This window comes from Dreissena polymorpha, chromosome 1, assembly GCF_020536995.1.
Source record: "Dreissena polymorpha isolate Duluth1 chromosome 1, UMN_Dpol_1.0, whole genome shotgun sequence".
In the NCBI taxonomy this organism is placed as follows: Eukaryota; Metazoa; Mollusca; class Bivalvia; order Myida; family Dreissenidae; genus Dreissena; species Dreissena polymorpha.
The window spans coordinates 43883784-43903706 of record NC_068355.1 but is presented as its reverse complement, the minus strand read 5'-3'; the positions used below and the strand labels follow the sequence as shown (position 1 = coordinate 43903706).

The 19923-nt window shown below is 35.7% G+C and overlaps 2 protein-coding genes across 3 annotated transcripts in view; both read right to left on the bottom strand.

The window, feature by feature from the left end:
- Positions 1-14470, bottom strand: part of LOC127878726 (universal stress protein in QAH/OAS sulfhydrylase 3'region-like) — a 38235-nt gene extending 23765 nt beyond the window's left edge. The window contains exons 1-5 of one of the 2 annotated variants that reach the window (XM_052425272.1): positions 14410-14470; positions 9203-9291; positions 8021-8101; positions 7439-7545; positions 4656-4683 (exon numbers count right to left, since the gene is read on the bottom strand). In XM_052425272.1, the coding sequence (XP_052281232.1) occupies positions 4656-4683; positions 7439-7545; positions 8021-8101; positions 9203-9275 (289 nt within the window). In that variant the 5' untranslated portion in view covers positions 9276-9291; positions 14410-14470. Of the gene's footprint in view, positions 1-4655; positions 4684-7438; positions 7546-8020; positions 8102-9202; positions 9292-11438; positions 11602-14409 lie in introns of those variants that run through there. The other variant, XM_052425265.1, reaches the window with a different exon arrangement.
- Positions 14471-16140: 1670 nt separating this feature from the next.
- The window catches only part of LOC127878779 (universal stress protein YxiE-like), a 31242-nt gene continuing 27459 nt past the window's right edge, over positions 16141-19923 (bottom strand). Inside the window, exon 4 of the mRNA XM_052425311.1 lies at positions 16141-18079. Within this exon, the coding sequence (XP_052281271.1) occupies positions 17861-18079 (219 nt within the window). The 3' untranslated portion in view covers positions 16141-17860. The remainder of the gene's footprint in view (positions 18080-19923) is intronic.

Here is a 19923-nt window from a genome sequence, read left to right as displayed (position 1 = left end):
GAAGCAAGGATGGGAGAGTAAGACAAGACGTGCCGACGGTAGACCGGACCATCTAGCCCGCCCGGGAGGAGATTGAATGCGGAAGCAAGGATGAGAGAGTACGCAAAGACGCGCCGACGTTAGACCCGACCATCTAGGCCGGCCGGGCTGGGAGTGAAGGCGGAAGCAAAGATGAGAGAGTAAGACAAGACAGGCCGTCGGTAGAACCAACAATCTGGACCGCCAGGGAGGGGATTGAAGGCGGAAGCAATCGATAAGAGAGGAAAACATGGCGGGCCGACGGTAGAACCAACCGTCTGGCCCATCCGGGAGGGTTGTAAAGGCGGAAGCAAGGAAGAAAGAGTACGACAAGAAGGGCCGACGGTAGAACCAATCATTTGGCCCGCCTTGGAGGGAAGTGAATGCGGAAGCAATGACGAGATAATAAGACAAGACGAAAGACGCTAGAACCAACCATCTTGCCCGCCTGTGAGGGGAGTGAAGGTGGAAGCAAGGATGTGACGGTAAGAACAGACGGGCCGACTCTCCTCCCGTGCGGGGAAGATGGTTGGTTCTACCGTCGGCCCGTCTTGTCTTACTCTCTCATCATTGAATCGCCTTCAATCCCCTCCCGGGCGGGCCAGATGATTGGTTCTACCTTCGGTCCGTCTTGTCTTACTCTCTCATCCTTGCTTCCGCCATCACTCCCCTCCCGGCGGGCCAGATTGTTGTGTCTACCGTCGGCCCTTCTTGTCTTACTATCTCATCCTTGCCTCCGCATTCAGTCCTCTCGCGGGCGGGCCAGATAGTTGGTTCTACCGTCCATCTGGCGCTCCCGGGAGGGGAGTAAACTAAAGGCGGGAGGAAGCAAAGATGAGAGTAAGACAAGACGGGCCGACGGTAGAACCAACCATCTGTCCCTCCCGGGAGGGGAGCAAAGGCGGAAGCAAGGATGAGTGAGTAAGACAAGACGGGCCGACGGTAGACCCTAGATTCTGAAATTAATTAAATATATTGAGAAATGAATAAGCTTTAATAAAAATATTTAACAGTTAATAAAATTGATGTCATTAAAAATTAAAAGATGCCTAAAATTGAAACAGCTATGTACATTGTAAACATGGCAAGACAAGGACACATCTATTTATGTCGATATATTTTTAATTGATATGAACACTGACAGTATTAAGAAAATTACAATGGCACTCGACATATACAGGATTCCAACAAGCTGAAGCAGTACACTGTATACCACTGTCCGCACAGTTTCGCTATTTTCATAAGAGTGATTAATGATTCGGTCTACCCACATGCACATAATCAATTACATATTTCCAAACATTATTGAACTAAATCTCTTCAATTTCAGTAGCATTGGTCTTGACAGACTTCAACAAAATCTATAAACAATAAAATGCACAACATCAATTATAATTATGTTTATTGGTAGTTATAACAAACCTTTAAATTTGACGCAAAAATGTTTTTACAAGCTTAGACAAATGTTACAGTGGAATCTGAATAGTAAGTTATTTATTCTTCTCAGTCATACTGTCTTAGCAAGCTACGTAGAAACACATTTATTGAGTATACTAAACATTTTACCAGTGCAACAAAACAAACAGTTGTCAAACTTAAACTTAACTTAAAGACTGGTCGTTCTACAATAGCACGCGTTCTACATTAGATTTTGTAAGAACAAATACAATATGTAATCCTTAATGCCTAGTTTTAATAACCTTTGTCAGGGTAAGGTCAAGCTATTTTTCACGCGTTTAGAAAGAGTGGGTAAGATAAATAACAGACCAATTAATGTAACAATCTAAAATCAAGAAATTCTTTAAATGTATACCATATCAACAGAATCCAATATATTCTTTAAACGTACTATACTTAAAGTTCATTAGTCTCGGCTATTATCCCGTGCCTACTTCATGCATTATCCGGTGCCTACTTCATGCATTATCCGGTGCCTACTTCATGCATTATCCGGTGCCTACTTCATGCATTATCCGGTGCCAGCAATCGACATAACAAATACTTGTTTTCTACAAACTAGACCTCCCTCATCAAGGCAATGATTTCACAAGAATTATGCTACCTTTTTCATTAGAAAAATAGCTCTGAAGTTCTAATTTCATTGTTCATATGGACCAATATTTGCATTTTACTTCCGTTTCCACAAGTTTTGTGCATAAACTGTTGTGCAATGTAGGTTCCCACTGCAAATTGACGTTTTTGTTTCAGAGTGCTAGTACAAAATTTACTGAATGAATGTCTTAATTGTTCCGTGGGATATTGGTTTGTTGGAAAATGTTAACTTAAAGAAGAGAATATTGAAAAAAAAGAACACACCTCAAAGCAGTCAATATTTTCTGATATGATCCGGTACCGTTTCGGGTACCGGTATAAGTTGGAAACGCACAAATGTTTCTGGTATTATAAGTGTTGGTTAGGCACCGTGTTATATGAGCACACTTGTGTCAGTCCAAAGTGTACTTTTGATTCATATTAACGTGTTGTGTCTTTCATAAAATTGTTCATAAACACATATTAGCTTTTTAATAGTGTCTGAATCGTATCAACATTTAAGATTTTACATTCAATCAATTAATAAATACACTTACATTTTTCAGATTCCAGGCTATTAATCAGGTCCATTACGATAAATAGTTTGCGTCCTCCTTTATCAAGTAATAAATACAATCATCTGAACCAGAAGTTTATTTATATTGACCATTGTAGGCTAGAAGCTTTAATTAATGTATTGTAAGCTATATATTGCTGAATAAGTGTTGTTGTTGTTGTAAATACTTGATCAATAAGAGTAGAATGTACAATACAAAACATATCGAAAGTATTTCATCAAGGGGCGTTTCAACAACCCGATACGATGCACTGCTACCTGGCACTTAAAGATCCTGAAGATACATGATAGTAGTTGTGTTATTTACTGAAGTAAAAAACAATAATAAACTATAGTTTTTATTTATTATTCAATTATTACCTATTTACTAGTTTATGGAGTACTGGTATAATATAGTATGCACATGTGATGTAGATAACAATATAATTACAATATTACACGCGCAGAAATCAAAAAGGAAAATCATCCTGAAACGTTCCATATTCTTACGCAGTTTATAACATAATAGCACAATGGAGCGCAATCAATTTTCAAGGTTAAAGTTATGGTGGTCAATTACACCGCAACCGACTGCAAGCGTGGATTGTTCTTTGGCCAAATGTTGTAAGGTGAGTTCATTTCAAATAAACAGAGACAGTTTGATAGTTTCGCATATAACTATTCAGTAATAATGGTAAATTTGAAAATTCGTATGCTTTTAGTACTTAATTGGCGTGAAACTTTTCACGAAAAGCATGGCACTTGTCAAATAAATCACACAACTAAATAAGCAAAGCCAGTATATTTTAAAAAGCTTTCTTAACATAAAAATAACAACAACGTTCTTCTTCCAGGGGATCACAGAACCTTAAATCTTATTTACAAGTGCAACTTTTATGTTGGGTTTAATTCTAAACATTTAGAAAAATATCTTCGTTTCTCGTTTAATACTTAACCTTAAATTGCAAAAAGAACAAGATGCGTTTGTGAAACACAATGTCCCCCTATATGACGTTTGACTTTAAAGGATGACCTTGACCTTGTGAAGGATGACCATGACCTTGACCTATCACCACTCAAAATGTGCAGCTCCATGAGATACACATGCGGCATGCAAGTTGCTATATTCAATATTGCAAAAGTATTCATAAAATAAGCGATTTGGGCCACATATATTTGACCTCTGACCTTGAAGGATGACCTTGACCTTGATCTTTCACCACTCAAAATGTGCAGCTCCATGAGATTCACATGCATGCCAAATATCAAGTTGCTATCTTCAATATTGCAAAAGTATTTATAAAATAAGCGATTTTGGGCCACATATATTTGACCTCTGACCTTGAAGGATGACCTTGACCTTTCACCACTCAAAATGTGCAGCTCCATGAGATACACATGCATGCCAAATATCAAGTTGCTATCTTCAATATTGCAAAAGTATTCATAAAATGAGCGATTTTGGCCATATATATTTGACCTCTGACCTTGAAGGATGACCTTGACCCTGACCTTTCACCACTCAAAATGTGCAGCTTCATGAGATACACATGCATGCCAAATATGAAGTTGCTATCTTCAATATAGCAAAAGTTATTTCAAAATGTTAAAGTTGGCGCAAACAGACCAACAGACCAACAGACAGACCAACAGACCAACAGACAGGGCAAAAACAATATGTCCCCCACTACTAGAGTGGGGGACATAAAAAGTTCACATCAGTTGCAAGTTCAAAACTTGCCATTGAATCAAATTCAATATTTTGAATGCCTTAAGAAAAAAGGCCCATTCCAGCAATTAGCACGGTCACTTCACTAAAAAAACTACATTTTAATGCCAGTTTGCGGCTCTTTGTCATGGCCAACATGAGGGTGATGGTGGTCTTCCTTATGACGGCAGATGAGGACTGGCACGTGCGAGTGGTGCAGAACGTGATCGCTGACACTGCCCATTAGGGTTCTGCGCACCTTGCCCATCCCGCGCGTGCCGCAGATGATTAGATCAGCTTTCTCCTCTTCTGCTACCCGGATAATTTCGGACCTAGGTTGACCTGTCGTCTGCTTCACTTTACCGTGCAACTGTTGACAATATAAAGCAAATACAACGTATAATTAAGTGCTCTTAAATATATACACTGCGTATATTTTTTTCTGAACAATATTGGATTCAAACGTTCTAGTATTGGCTAAAACTGAATGATATGTAACACCTAATATTATTTTGGGTGAATACATAGACACAAGTTCAATCATAGTTACCGGTATGCAAAATACAGTATATTTTAAAGGGATCTTTTCACGCTTTGGTAAATTAACAAAATTGAAAAAAGTTGTTTCAGATTCGCAAATTTTCGTTTTAGTTATGATATTTGTGAGGAAACAGTAATACTGAACATTTACCATGGTCTAATATAGCCATTATATGCATCTTTTGACGATTTTAAAACCTAAAAATTATAAAGCGTTGCAACGCGAAACGATTGAATAATTTGGAGAGTTCTGTTTTTGTCGTTAAATTTTGTGAAACTACGAAGATTGCTTTTATAAGTTATAAAATACAACAACTAGTGTAATCGGCGGAATAGCTCAGTAGGCTAAAGCGTTTTTACTTCAGGACTCTGGCAGGACTCCAGGGGTCACTGGTTCGAAACCTGGTCCGGGCAATGTTCTTTTCCGTTTTTTAATTTTATTCTTGATTTTTTACTAGAGCTTTTACGATCCAATGTTTACATTTATCGATATAAAGCATTTAATGAATAAGTTAAAAAAATGCCAAAATCTGTGAAAAGGCCCCTTTAAGTTAAAATTTACAGTATAATTTAACCATGCATGTAATCATGCATAGTAATAATATAATAATAATGACAACAACAAAAACAACAACAATAGTAATAATATGACCGAAAATATGTATAAACAAGCAAATTCGTTGAATTGATATCCCCCCCCCCCAATATGCTTCTGGACACAATCGTGTTATATTTGACACACAAAAAAGCATTTGTTCAAGATACAAAGGGACATTACTCCGTTATTAACAGATGCTGTTCACTAGGGCTGCAACGGGTACCCGAAATATCCGATTATATCGGATCCTACTTCAGATTCGCGGGTACGGATCCAACCCTGGACATTTCGGTTCCGAATATCCAGATTGAATGTTTTGTTTATTCATAAATATAAAATGAAATCTGTATTTCGATGTGATTTTCTCAGTTGTTTTATGTTAGATAAAATAAAATGTATGTCCAATTATTGTAAATGTGTGCTTCGACATTGTATTGAATATTTTGTATATACATGTGTTTTTATTATTCATATTAGAGCTTTCAAAATATATGCAATATAAATAACTTTGTACTTTGTTTTATTTCAAAAGACAAAATAAACAGTAATTAAGATAATATAATACTGTATTAAACAATATCCCATTCAGCTTCTGACACGCCTAAGATAAATCCTTTAATATCGCTATGCGTATAAAAATTAGGGCGAAACGACCCAGGTATTTATTGACGAATGACAGTCAAATATCAGATCATTCGAGATCTTCGGCTTTATTGTATAAGAGTGTCATTTGCGACAAAGCAAAACTTATTCGAAATCATGGAGGATTTACACATTACAAATGCAATTCATAATGGCAATAAGTAAGTTTCAATCCTTATTGTCATTCTGAGTTGTATTAAAAACAACGGTAGTGGATCCAGTGTGTCTGGAATGTTATTTAGGTAAATTTTGCATAATTTCGCGACCTGTCCAATCGAGTTCCTGCATCATGTAAATTGTAATGTCTTGAAAGCATCATCTACTAAGTTTAAATGCTATCTTGTGATGCAAGGAACCTCGGTTCACAGTGAGAGAATCTTCTGCACAGCAGGAGGTCTCGCCAGTGCTCAAAGGGCTTGCCTGGAACCGGACAATGTTGAAATGCTAATTTTTGTGAAAACAAACATCGGCTAGATTGAACTTTACCGGTACGCAGTTGTTTACCACTATCGACAAAGCGGGGGTTTGGGGGCGGTAGCCCCTGATACTAAGGAAATATATAGGATAAAAAGGATTATAAGGTGTTGCGTTAGTTGTTATGTGTTGGGTGTTATGGGTTAGGGTTAGGGTACGCTGTTTGATGTTAAGTGTTGCGTACCGGTAAAGTTCAATCGTCCCCAAACATCAAACTGTATGAACAGTGAAAAGCATATGTTAACAAACAAACTATTAAGTGAATAATTGTTAAGTTTTCGTTTTATTTTGACATTGTCACAATGTTAAACGAGAACTTTGTTATGGTTTTTTTTTGTTAATAAATGTTTAATGTTTTTAGTCAAATTATACTTCTAAAACCATTGATTTCTTTAATTTAGACAGAAACTTCTAATTTTCTCTTATATGGGGGATCCGGATCCGAAAAACTGTAAGAAACCATATTCGGATTCGGATCCGAACAATTTTTTGGATTCGTTGCAGCCCTAATGTTCACTGCCATTTGGCGTGCATCATCCTCTTAACCATATATATACTCATACCAAGTTTCAATGAAATCAGCCAAAGCACTTCCATGATATGGCTCCGGACACACACAAAAAGCATTTTTCAAGATACAAAGGACCATAACTCCGTTGTTAACAGATGGGGTACAATGCCCTTTGGCGTGCATCATCCTTTTTTCCATATATATATATATATATATACTCATACCAAGTTTATATGAAATCCGCCAAAGAACTTCAAAAATATGGCTCCGGACGGACGGAAAGACGGACTGACAACGCCAAAACAATATCCTTCTGCCTATGTTAATGTCTTACATACTTACATGATAGCCAAGACTTACATGATGTTCCTTCATCATAGTAGTGAGTTTCTTCAAGTATGCCTCCGCGCGACCCTTTTCTTCCATTATTGTTTGGTTGATCAGTTCCGCGCTTCCGACTCCCATGGCTGGAAACCATATAGCACATGATCAGTTGTCTTTCAGTATGCCTTCTTTTAAGCACTGTAAATGTCAATTCGTGTACAGATAAGTTGTGATCTCTTCCATGCTCTAAATTTGTTTATTATTAGGGACTAATATTCAAGGGTTGTTTTTAATATGTCCGTTTGGAGTCGGGTCTCATTTGGTTGATACACGTATTTCATCCTAGTTCTGGGAAAACTTGGCTAAACGCATGTGTGTAAAGTGTCGTCCCTGATAAGCACGTGCGATTCGAACAAGCTAACCAGGGACGACTCAAGATTTTCGTTTGTAAAAAATAAATTCAAGCGGAGGGTGTCTTTCTGTATTAGCCTGGGCGCACTGCACAGGCTAATCTGAGACAAAATTTAACGCACATGCTTTTATCCTAGTTTTGCCAGTGAGAGAGGCTCATTTATTGTCTTCCCACACTACAGTTATGTAACTGGTGTCTGTACTTACGCATTGTAGCTATCATGTGATACTCTACGGCGTGAAACAGAATCACGTAGGTGTTAGGCTTATGGACGTTCTCAAGATACCCTGGAATAAACGTCAATTACCGGTATTATCAATGTTAACAAAAATAGTATCTTGCAATATGTAGTACGCTTTCGTGTTAAACTGCCATGTGCAGCGCTATGGTACGTGTATGGCAACACATCTGTCCGCACGGAAGTGAAACGTGCATCTCTTCGATGTCACGTGAAATTTGTTACGATGCCAAAACTTTTCGACCGGTTGTTGTTTATCGGCAAATCATCACAATTCAATTTCAGGATGCGTAGGAATTAAGCCCGTTTGGTCATTGTGGGCTCATGTACTACTTTAAATGGACCTTTTCACAGATTTTGGCATGTATTGAAGTTTGTCATTAAATGCTTTATATTGATAAATGAAAACATTGGATCTAAAAGCTCCAGTAAAAAGTTAGAATACCATTAAAGAGAGAAAAAAGTAACCCTCATCTGGGCTCGAACCACTGACTCCTGGAGTAAAAGTCTAACGCTGATAACACTCGGTCATCCGTGCTTATACAAAAAGAGATGTGTTTTATACTTTAAATAAGTTATTATCGTAGTGTCACAAAATACATGTATAACGACAACAGCAGAACTCTCCAAATTATTCAATCGTTTCGCGTTGAATCGCTTTATGATTTTCAATTTTTTTTATCGTCAAAAGGTGCATGCCATATAATGGATATTTTAGAGCATGGTAAATGTTCAGTATCACTGCTTCCTCACAAATATCATACATACAACGAAAATTTGCGATTCTGAAAGAATTTCTTAAAATTTTGTCAATTTACTAAAACGTCAAAAAAGCCCCTTTAAAGTACCCCGGAAACTCATACGTCTTTTACAAATAACCCGGGTACGGAAAATATACTTTTAAAGTACATTCGAAGTAAGGTCGATTGTTTGTTAAACTCCTTACCCCGGGTACTCTGTACTATACTAATGAGAATCTGTTGTACTTTTAAGTACTACCTGAGTCGACAACGACAAATTGTTAAACGGTGCTTTAAAATCAACCCATCAGAAAGACCCAACGCAAATGCGAAACATTTTTACTATTTCAACAGGATCTGAAAATGTTTTTTCAATTGGAATGAGACCTTACACAGTAAACTTAACTCACACTCAAAAGCATAGTCACTGTGTGGACTCTCGTCCATCGCGATCAGCACGTGCGATTCATTTCCGGTCGCCATTGCCGTCTCGCAATTTCTGAAATACACATTAAATAAAATCCGTAAAATCTTTAAACATAAGTTTCAGATTAATGCATCATGTTCAAAACCTTAAACATTTTGATTCCTTTAAGTTCGCATGCAAAATTGAAGACCGCCAAGGCTAAGCACGTATAAAAATATATTCCACATTTAAGAAAGTATATTTATGCCCATGGAGGAACACTTACTGAGGGCCTTAGCTCTGCCAAAAAAAGGTCGCGACCAAAATCTCTTCATATACAATCATTGACACATGAAGGTTCTTTACGTGTGATAACTTGGGCAAAAGCTCAATTTAATCTAACAATATTTAAAGAAGTAAAATATACAAATGCATTCTACAGTAAAAACAAAGATATAGGGACATCATTCTGTCCAAATGTTTTTTTTGTATTACTTAAATATTCAATTTCTCCATGTGAGTATTTGAGTGAATGCAATTTCGGGACGCATGTTCATAAGGACGTTCAGAGGGAAGGACGAATGTAATGTGCAATGCCCACTTTGTGGGGGCATGAAAAACAAATGACGCTTTTATGAATGACTCGTCTAATTAGATGTGCTTACTTAATTACATTGTTTTGTACATTCAAGCACAATTAACTCTATAAATAATTTATGCAGTTGTTTGTGTTCAATATTTAGGGCCGGATTAAGCTGTTTTTTGGGCCCAAGGATGCATATGTTACGGGGACTCCTTCCCTCTGGCCCCCTTCTGTATATTGAAAATCATACTTGATACTTCAACAACAATGATCAGAAAACTTGCATTTGTACACAGTACACAGTTGACAGTTATATAGCAAAACAAGTTAAACAATGTATAACTATTTTATTAACTGGACTTAACATACATGTAACAGATTCCAGCCTATAAGTCTCTTTTACGACACTTCAGCTGATCAAAGTCATCGATGTCTATTTCTCGGAGGACTTGACATTTGACATTTAGCCAAATTCTGTCAACCTGTCCTGAAATATGGTGTTCCATAGATAGTATTTCACGCGCGATGATGTTGGAAATGACATCCTACCTTCACAGTTATTAACTGGAATTATTCGTAAAGCGATTGAAACGTTTGGAAAAGTTGTCTGTTGTTGGCCTCCACCTAACTTCAGCAGTTCACTTATGTGGGTGATGGTTCTGTCTTGGTCCGCTTCTAAGATGGCTTTGAACTAAACGAGCTTGTCAACAGAAGACGTATCAGTGTCATCTGGATAAGACTCCACTAGAAGCGTTGCATTTCCATAGATCATCCAATGTGCGAGTTTCAAACTCTGTCATGAAGCCAAACAATTTGTGAAGACCAGAAAATGCGCTCAAGCGCTCGGGAAGTTCAACAATCAACTATGCGTTAAAATGTGTGAGTTCGAAAATTGTCGCATGCACTTTGCTCCGAATTAGCATCCGGTGTCGCACTCTCGTCACGAAATAGTTTTCGCCGTTTCTTAAGCTTATTCGCATTCTTATATTCGTTGATTGCAACGAACGCTTTTGCGTTCTCTACTATGTCGTCAACGTGTCCAAATGTTGTCATGACCATACGGGCAAATCGTATAATAAACAGAGAAACTACTGGTTCTGAATGGATATAAAACACAGAAAAAAAGTTGATAGCATAATAAATCAATGGGAACTAAACGGTTACGATTCGAACATCGGACAATTGGTAAAATCACGCAGACAATTTCTACTGCAATCCCGATAGAGTCGTTCCATTGCGAAATAAAGAAAGATCATACATTGGAAAACTGGCCTTCCGTTGGGGGCCCCTTGAAAATCGGGGGCCCGAGGCTATAGCCTTGTTAGCCTAGTGCTTAATCCGGCCCTGTCAATATCTATATACAGTTTATTATTATAACATTGTCCTCAATAAAGTCGCGTGCTACAGAATCCGACATTTCAAATGGATAATTGAAACTGTTAATACTAAATCTTTATTTTTAGATGGGAGATAACTCGCGTACAAATCGTTTGGAACGATACACGAGTTGCGAACCTTTGCTAGTTTGGCCTTGAAAAAATACACATTCTGTTATGAGAATGAGTCAGTGGGGTAAAATTAAGTTTTAAAACAAATCATTATACTATCGCACAATTATTCATAGACTTTAAAATGAAATAAACAAAAATAGCGTTACCTTCGCTCCTAATTCGCAAGGAATAAAATAATCGTTAGCACTGCGAGTTTAATCAGATTTATTTGCATAGCAGCTTAACGCTATAAACAAAGACAACGTCCCGCAAAATGAAAACACATGCTACATGTTATAGGGAAAACGCGCTCTCAGATCACGAGACTGGGACCGCTTTCGTTGTGCGTTTCATATTTCGTAAAAAGAACACATGGGACTCTCGTGATACAGATCGCTATACATGTACATGCATTTGTATAAATAGTATGAACTAGAAATCAAATATATGCGAATCTATGTATCACTTCACCAAAAAGAAATAAGCGTTTTGTACGTACTATCGGTAATTGGAATGTGTTGTATATCTGCCATAATAAGACGGTAAGATTAAAGGTAAGATACGGCTTCTGGCGTAAAACATGGGTGTCGATAACCAAAATATTAAGACAAATAACTAAATATGAAGTGTACGTACACCAAAGCGAATTATAAAATTAACACGTTATTAAACCTCTATAACGAATCACTGATAGCGATGTGTGTTTCGAAGTACATCTATATAGGGTCTTTCTGCGTCAGAGGCTGCAGTATGTGAGGACCATGAGTGCACTTCTACCTAATGAACTTTACTAGGCTTACGAAAGCTGTGACGAATTTTGAATTGTAGCTACAATTTCGAGCTTTTAATATGTTTTAAATTTCACTGAAAGATATTCAATTTTGGTTGGGTCTTGATCTGAAAGGAAACAGGAGTACCCAAGTTCGGTTTAGCGACCACTTACCAAGCAAACATTCGCCGGGTGCAGGTATTAAAACCGGGTCGGCTAGGAGAGAAGTGTTTGTATCACCAACTGCGCTATCCGGTCAGTCATTTAAACCTTCTCACAGATTTTGGCATGTATTGAAGTTTGTCATTAAATTCTTTATATTGATAAATGTAAAAATAGGATTTAAAAAGCTCCAGTAAAAAAACAAGAATAAAATTAAAGAAAGCAAAAAAGTAACCTCAACTGGGCTCGAACCACTGACCCCTGGAGTAATGTCTCACCCGGCCAACCGTGCTCATAGAAAAAATGATGTATTTTACGCTTTATTTAAGCAATCCTCGTAGTGTCACAAAATATAACGATAACAACAGACCTCTCCAAATAATTTAATCGTTTCACGTTGCAACGCTTTATAATTTTCCGGTTTTTAAATCGTCAAAAGATGCATAAAATGGATATTTTAGAGCATGGTAAATTTTCAGTATTACTGTTTCCTCGCAAATATCATAACTACAACGAAAATTTGCGAATCTATTATTTTTCAATTTTGTTAATTTACCAAACGTGAAAATGTCCCTTAAACAGTTCTCAACATCATTATATTTCATCGTTTATTGGCAGGTCTTTCTTCGAGTTAACGACTGCATGTATGGGTGGACTTGCCCATGTGACCTTTATTGGAAAACTTCTAATTTTGAGTCAACGTTGGTTGAAATTGACAGCGGCTTCCCAAGTATTTTCTATGGAACCAATATTTCTTCAAATAGACGATGGCCAGTGAGACTTTAATGGTAGACTATTCCCAATGAAGGGTTGTAGTGCACCTGAAAGCAAATCGGCAGAAGGCTACTCCACCAAAAGTACAGTCCCTGGGCACCTCCCGTGTGCAAAAAAGAGTGAACGCTGATTTATATATCATTTTTTAGGTAAATGTCTGAAGTGTCAGAAAATTTTGGGTGGACGTGCCGCGTGATGGTACGTTTTTTGTAATCCAAGATGGCCGCCAAAAATGATTATAAATCCAATTATCTGTTTTTCAGTCTGAATTTTCTGAAATTGAAGTAGATTCTTATTTATCTTAAATAAACAATGGAAAACATGTTTATTTCGCAAAATATGTCACTTTCTGCTATATTTTTCGACAAATATTAAGAAAAATGATTAAAAAAGTAGCAAAAAAGCCGAAAAATGGCATACAAATTAAAGTGAGAGCAAACATTCTTTTCTGTTGATTTTAATTTTATAAATTATTTCAATTGTATAGCTGTATTGATAACGGGCATCAATACTCTTTACAATGATGTTATTTGCATCTAAAACGGACACAGCATTGTTGACTTATTCCAATTTAAAGGTTGGTGAGGGTAATTATAAGGTTTAGTCATTTATGTTTACAACAATTTTTATTCCGAACAGAACATAACGCATCATAACTTTTTCTTCAAACATTTTTAGACGACACAAGTTCTTCTTTTTCTAATTATGTAATTTATTGTGATTGGTTGCCATGGTAACAGTTTCGAACTAATTCTATTTCCAATTTAAGTGCTAAAAGTCTCCAATAATCTGGTGGTTTTTTTTAGTTTTATGCTATTAAATTACTTTATCGCAAAAAATATTTCAAATGAGATCACACACACACGATTTACGATGTTTGGTAAACTGTACTAGTATTCGGATATTTTGAAATTGGGATAGCAATCAAATTACAGTTGACTATTGCTTTGGTTTCTGATTTAGGAGACACACTTTTATTATAAATTACACTTCATGACGAACATTATTACACTTTCTGAGTAATACTTGTTAGACATGTTCTATGTTTTATTTCGGTCATTAATTCAGTAACATGAATTTGATGAAAACAGTTTGTGAGTCTTGATAGATCTAGTATTTTTTTATCTTTATATCCGAATATTGTATATTCGATAACTGTTTCACTTTTAAAATGATCCGTACATGACCATCTTCAGTCATATTATATTTTATAATGCCATCAATGCAATAGAAATAAATACTCTTTGTGTAGGTAGCATTTAATATAATATCCGAATATTGCTTATCCGAACACTATTACACTTTTTGAAATACCCATGCGTTACCGTTTTCCTTAAACAATTTCTTTAATTTCTTTTTTTCATCTGCATTTTTATAAACACATTTAAAATATTTGCATATTTCTATAAAAAAAAATACCGAGAAACTAATACCGAGAAACTATCAAAATAATTTAACATTCACAAAATGTCTTCTGCTGTATTTCAAATGGCGTAATTTCATTAAAGGGAATTAACTGTGTATTAGCCAGTTACTCAAAATCAGTGCTTAATAATGCAAATTATAGTCCTGTTATAAAAGTCAGATGATTACTTCTTTTTTTCCTTACATACAGCAATAATAATGTAAAATGTTACCATGGTAACCAACCTTTATTTGAAAAAAACTCCACAAAGAATGGGTTGTTTTTTACTGTTAAAGTACATTTATTGTACCAAAACCAATAAATTTATCACATAGTACACATGTTTTATGACATACAAAACAAAGTAACTTTTAAGTATTTTTAATAAGGCAGTTACTAGTTTTTGGTGAATTCTGATTTACCCAAGCCACTTTTTAATGGGAATAAAACAACAAAGCCATGTCCGTTTTAGATGAAAAAAGCATAAATGTAAAAAATTGATGCCGGTACACTATACAGCTATAAAATTGAAATAACTTATAAAATTACAATCAACAGAAATGAAAGTTTGCACTCACTTTCAATTTGTATGCCTTTTTTGATACTTTTTTGTCATTTTTTTTTAATATTTGACGAAAATATGGCAGAAAGTGACATATTTTGCGAAATAAATATGTTTTCCATTGTTTATTTAAATAAAATAAGAATATACTTCAATTTCAGAAAATTCAGACTGAAAAACAGGTAATTGGATTTGTAATCATTTTTGTAATCATTTTTGGCGGCCGTCTTGGGAACCATCTTGGATTACAAAAAACGTACCATCACGCGGCACGTCCACCCAAAATTTTCTGACACTTCAGACATTTAACTCAAAAATGATATATAAATCATCTTTCACTCTTTTTTGCGCACGGGAGGTGCCCAGGGACTGTACTACAAAGAATTGCCGACATTTTCATGACTGCTTCTTCCCGCTGCGCCGCCTCGGCTAAAGTGACCTTTCACGCTTTGGAAATTGATAAAAGGTTCCCATTTGCAAATGTTCGTTGTAGTTTTGATATTTGCGAGGCAGCAGTAATTATAAAATGTAAAGCCAGTAGGAAGTTGAAGTCTTCAAAAAGTTTTTCGGTAGTAGACCCCCCCCCCTGTCGTTACGCGCATTTTCCAGCTTGCTGACAGCACGGAGCGTCTAGAGTCCGTGCTGACAGGTACCTTACTGCTCTGTGTATTCCGTGAGGTTTTATACACATTCACGCGTTATATTAAATTCAGTTGCAGGTCTATGCAAAACGGCGGGTATAATAACAGCTATGCAACCGGAGAATTACACAGTTTTATGACAAGACATAATAGAAACCGGTATGCAAAAATATGAACAAAATATTGGCAAGATTGTTTCTTATAAAACATCTAATTGTAAAGTTAATTAGTAAAAACAATTAAGTCATCTTGTGTTATTTTAAACCAAAGACCTATAAAATACTGTATTTTTTATAGGTCTTTGTTTTAAACATAGTAAATGGTAATTTTTTTTAAAAATATAACGAAAATGTATTTGAAAATGCAATTCTATGAAATAAAATCTTATTCTGTGTTGTTTAATATACATGTATAATTGATCTGTGGGACTAAGTTTCCGTCTCTTTTCTTTGTTGTTTAATGACTTGCAATACAGATATTAAAACTCTTACTTTTCAACATATATAAGAAAAATACAACATGCGTATGTCAATACAAAACAATATATAATCGGACACACATTTTCTTTTTCTTTTAATACAAAGATTTTGTGCATGAAATCAGACAAACATTTAATTATTGACAAGAATGGCCGAATAGAATTGTATTTGACAATACAATGGCATTTACAAAATACAGCTGTATATGTTTACCATTCGGCAAGATATACAGTTATACATGGAAAGAAAGCATTAAATGTAAAACTGGTATAAGAGCTTATTCTGTGTACCTAAGAAACAAAAGAACACTTGGCTCAGATTTACACCTGGAAAGATTTTATACTATTATGAGTATGAACAACATAAACAAATGTTTGATGACCCCTTAGTCTTGCCAGAGCACATTGAAGTATAGCAAAATATACAGTATACATGTGTATTGTTACGACAAACTTTATTTTGAATCTGTGTCACAGTTAAGTATATCTCGCATGAAATTTCGCAACTCAGAAATCATCACATGAAAGCAGAGTGGTAATTTGTAGGCCTTTTAAAGTTCAATGTCCTTCTCAAGTATGTAAGCTGACATGAACAGTAGCTAAAAGTTTTATTCATAAGGTCAGAACAATGCAAAATCACTAACAAGCATATACTCACTAACATGAACAGAGTGTATTTACACATAATTTGGTCTCATTAACAATACTTAATGTAATCAAGGTCGTGTGACTCTCTGTAAGAGAATGATGAAAATATGAATGTCTAAATTGCTGTACATGTATTTAAATTGATGCCACACTTTTAAAGTGTCTTTATATTTACCCAACACAATACAAAAATGTTGCAGTAGTCGAAAAGAACAGCACTTACATGTGCATAAACATACAATAAATCACCTGTATATAAAAATACAATGGAACACCAAACATAAGTTGATAATATATTGATATTTAAATGACCTAACATACATATTACACATAACATTGCATAAAATAAAAAATATAATTATACCTCACATTACCAATTAGTATGTATTAATATTGTCCATGCATCATGTTAAAGAACTAATGAACATAATAATGAACTGAAAACCATAAACAGACCTTAAACTTGAACTGTCATTCTAATAATGGATTGACAAAAAGTCTTGGATTTAAAAAGTCAAATAACATACTAATTTCAAGGTGTCTAACATTGATACCAGCATGTATTTGACACGTTATTATTCCATTGTTCTTTTTAAGATTTTTACAGTAACGATAGAACGATTATTCTTGTTGAACATTTGCATACAATAAAACACTCATTCTAATTGGAAAAATATGGATTTTATTTGCAATAATGACTTCATGTGCTTGAGCAAAGGAAGAATAAAGAAGATTTAACCCTTAGTGCACACATAAACTTACTGAAGTACTACCATAGATTTCAGTGAATCAAATTAAAACATAAACATTTAATAAGTTATACAAATATAAATGTGCTTAAATTAGAAACATTTATAATTAATGTGCAAACAAATTTCCATTAATTAAAAACTAATATAGGCATACAATACATTCTGAACTAATCGACTATCGGTTTAAATCAGTTAGGTACATCCACGATTATCCCCATTACTGTTAACTACACAATAAATTCCAAGATAGAAACTATAAAACAAGTAAAAATCTGAATTTACTACATTATATGTATTATAATTAAAGACACAAAACATCAATTTAAATTTCCATTCACCCAATCAGATTAGGCGCTATTTATTGCCAGCCAATCAGAATGGAGGCCATTTAATAGCCACTACTCGTGGTGCTCTGCTTGCTTATCCTTGTGCCTGCATACCAGCACAGGGACATGGGAGTGGTGAATGATGTAGTCGCTAATACTGCCCAGGAATGTGCGCCGCAGTTTGCCCATCCCCCTGGTTCCCGTGACGATGATGCTGGCCCCCTCTTCCTTAGCAATGCGGCAGACAACTTCACCTGGATTACCGCCAACGCTCTTCACCTTACCACCGACCTGTAGAGACATGGATTGTTGTTAATTTAACCCATTTATGCCCAGTGGACTCTCCCATCCTTCTAAATTGGATCAATTTATTTCCAAAATTAGGGATGTCTAGAATATTTATTTCTATATTTAGAATATTTCTTACAGAAATTCCTTTAAGCAAACAGCACAGACGCTGCTTGCCAAGTCCTTTTTTCTAGACGCTAGGCATAAATGGGTTAAGATTTTGTTAATTGAATTCAGAGGAAGATATTCCTTGCCTGTGATATTGGAAATTTTAGAAACACACAGAAACATGCAGAGGCCATTAATTTTGAACTACTTTGAAACAGGGTCACCCAAGGATCATTCCAGTGAAGCTTCCATAAAATCTGTCGAGGAGTTTAAAAGAAGGTGTCGTTAGAAGAAAAGCCTTACGCAGGCAGTAACGCACTGACACAAAATGGTTTCTCATAGCTCTCTTCATGCTCAGGTGAGCTAAAAGCCTGAACCTCTCAACTTTGCGGCGTGATTTATGATAGGGCAGTCTTAGTTGCTGCATAAGCATAAGTAAGTCTTTATCATGAGCTGTATAAATGGCATGTAAATTCACTATGTTAAATAGAAATCCTTAAGTTTGAGGTGACTTGCATCCAGCACTCTTATTCCACTGCAGCTCGCGAATACAAGAAAATTCCAAAAGAAATAAGTGCTGGTTAAATTTGCACTTCCTGTTAAATAATAAAAAAAATTATGACATTCTATGTATGATTTTGCTTGTCTTTATTTTTATACCAATTTACATTTTATTCAGCTTAGGCTAGTATTCCATCTGTCCGTATCCACATCCGCAAAAAAATAGAACAAGTTGAAATGCACTGCACTTATTCCATTCAGCCGCATCCGCATATCCGCACGCGCAAAAGGCGTCCACAAAAGAACGCTCAAGTGAGCATTCAAATGCGGATGCGGACAAGATACGGACGGCATTTAGCACGATGAGGGAAGCTGTCATCTCAAAAATCAACTGAAAAACTAATCGAATTCGTGAAAAATTTCCCAAAATTATACGACCAACGCAGTTCTGCATATCGGGACTCTGATTTAACTTCAAATGTTTGGAAAAACATAGCTAAGTCACTAAAAAAATATGTTTCAGGTATTTACCATTTGTATTATTTTACAGACAGAATGATGATTTGTACCTTATATCTACTTAGATTCACGCTTGTGCTTCATAATAATTATCTCAATTATAATTTTCAGTTTTATCCATGTATTTTTTTCCCCCAAAAAGAAAGATACGTTCGACGTATGCGGATAAATGGAATATAGCGTCCATATTATGATTTTGCGGATGCGGATAGATGGAATACTAGCCTAAGGGTGACAATACATGTTTTTCCCAAACGCTTGTGATTTTAGACAAGTAAATAGCTACAGAACCCAAGAGCTGCAGGTTTTGAGAAATAATTTTTATTGGGGGTTTTCAACACCTTGTGTTATAAATCACATACATTATACATATTCATTAATAACGATTGTACAATTAAACAGGATAAGCTCTTAACCATTTGAAAACACACAAACAGGGTTGGTACAGAGTGGTTTTTAATGCCATGTTCTAGTTTGAAAATAACTCCTTGATCTCCTCAGTTTTTGACTATACGTGTTTTGCAAATTATATTTGCTTTGAGGAAAGTCTAAAAACAGACTCCTATACTTCTGTAATCATACAAACCAATTATGAAGACAAAGGCTTCAGAATGCATCTATCTCCATGATCATCATGGGAATAAACCCATGAGACAAATGGGAAAACTGGTGTTGTATTGGCTATTGTCTTCATACATAAAGTATCTGTGAAATGCTTG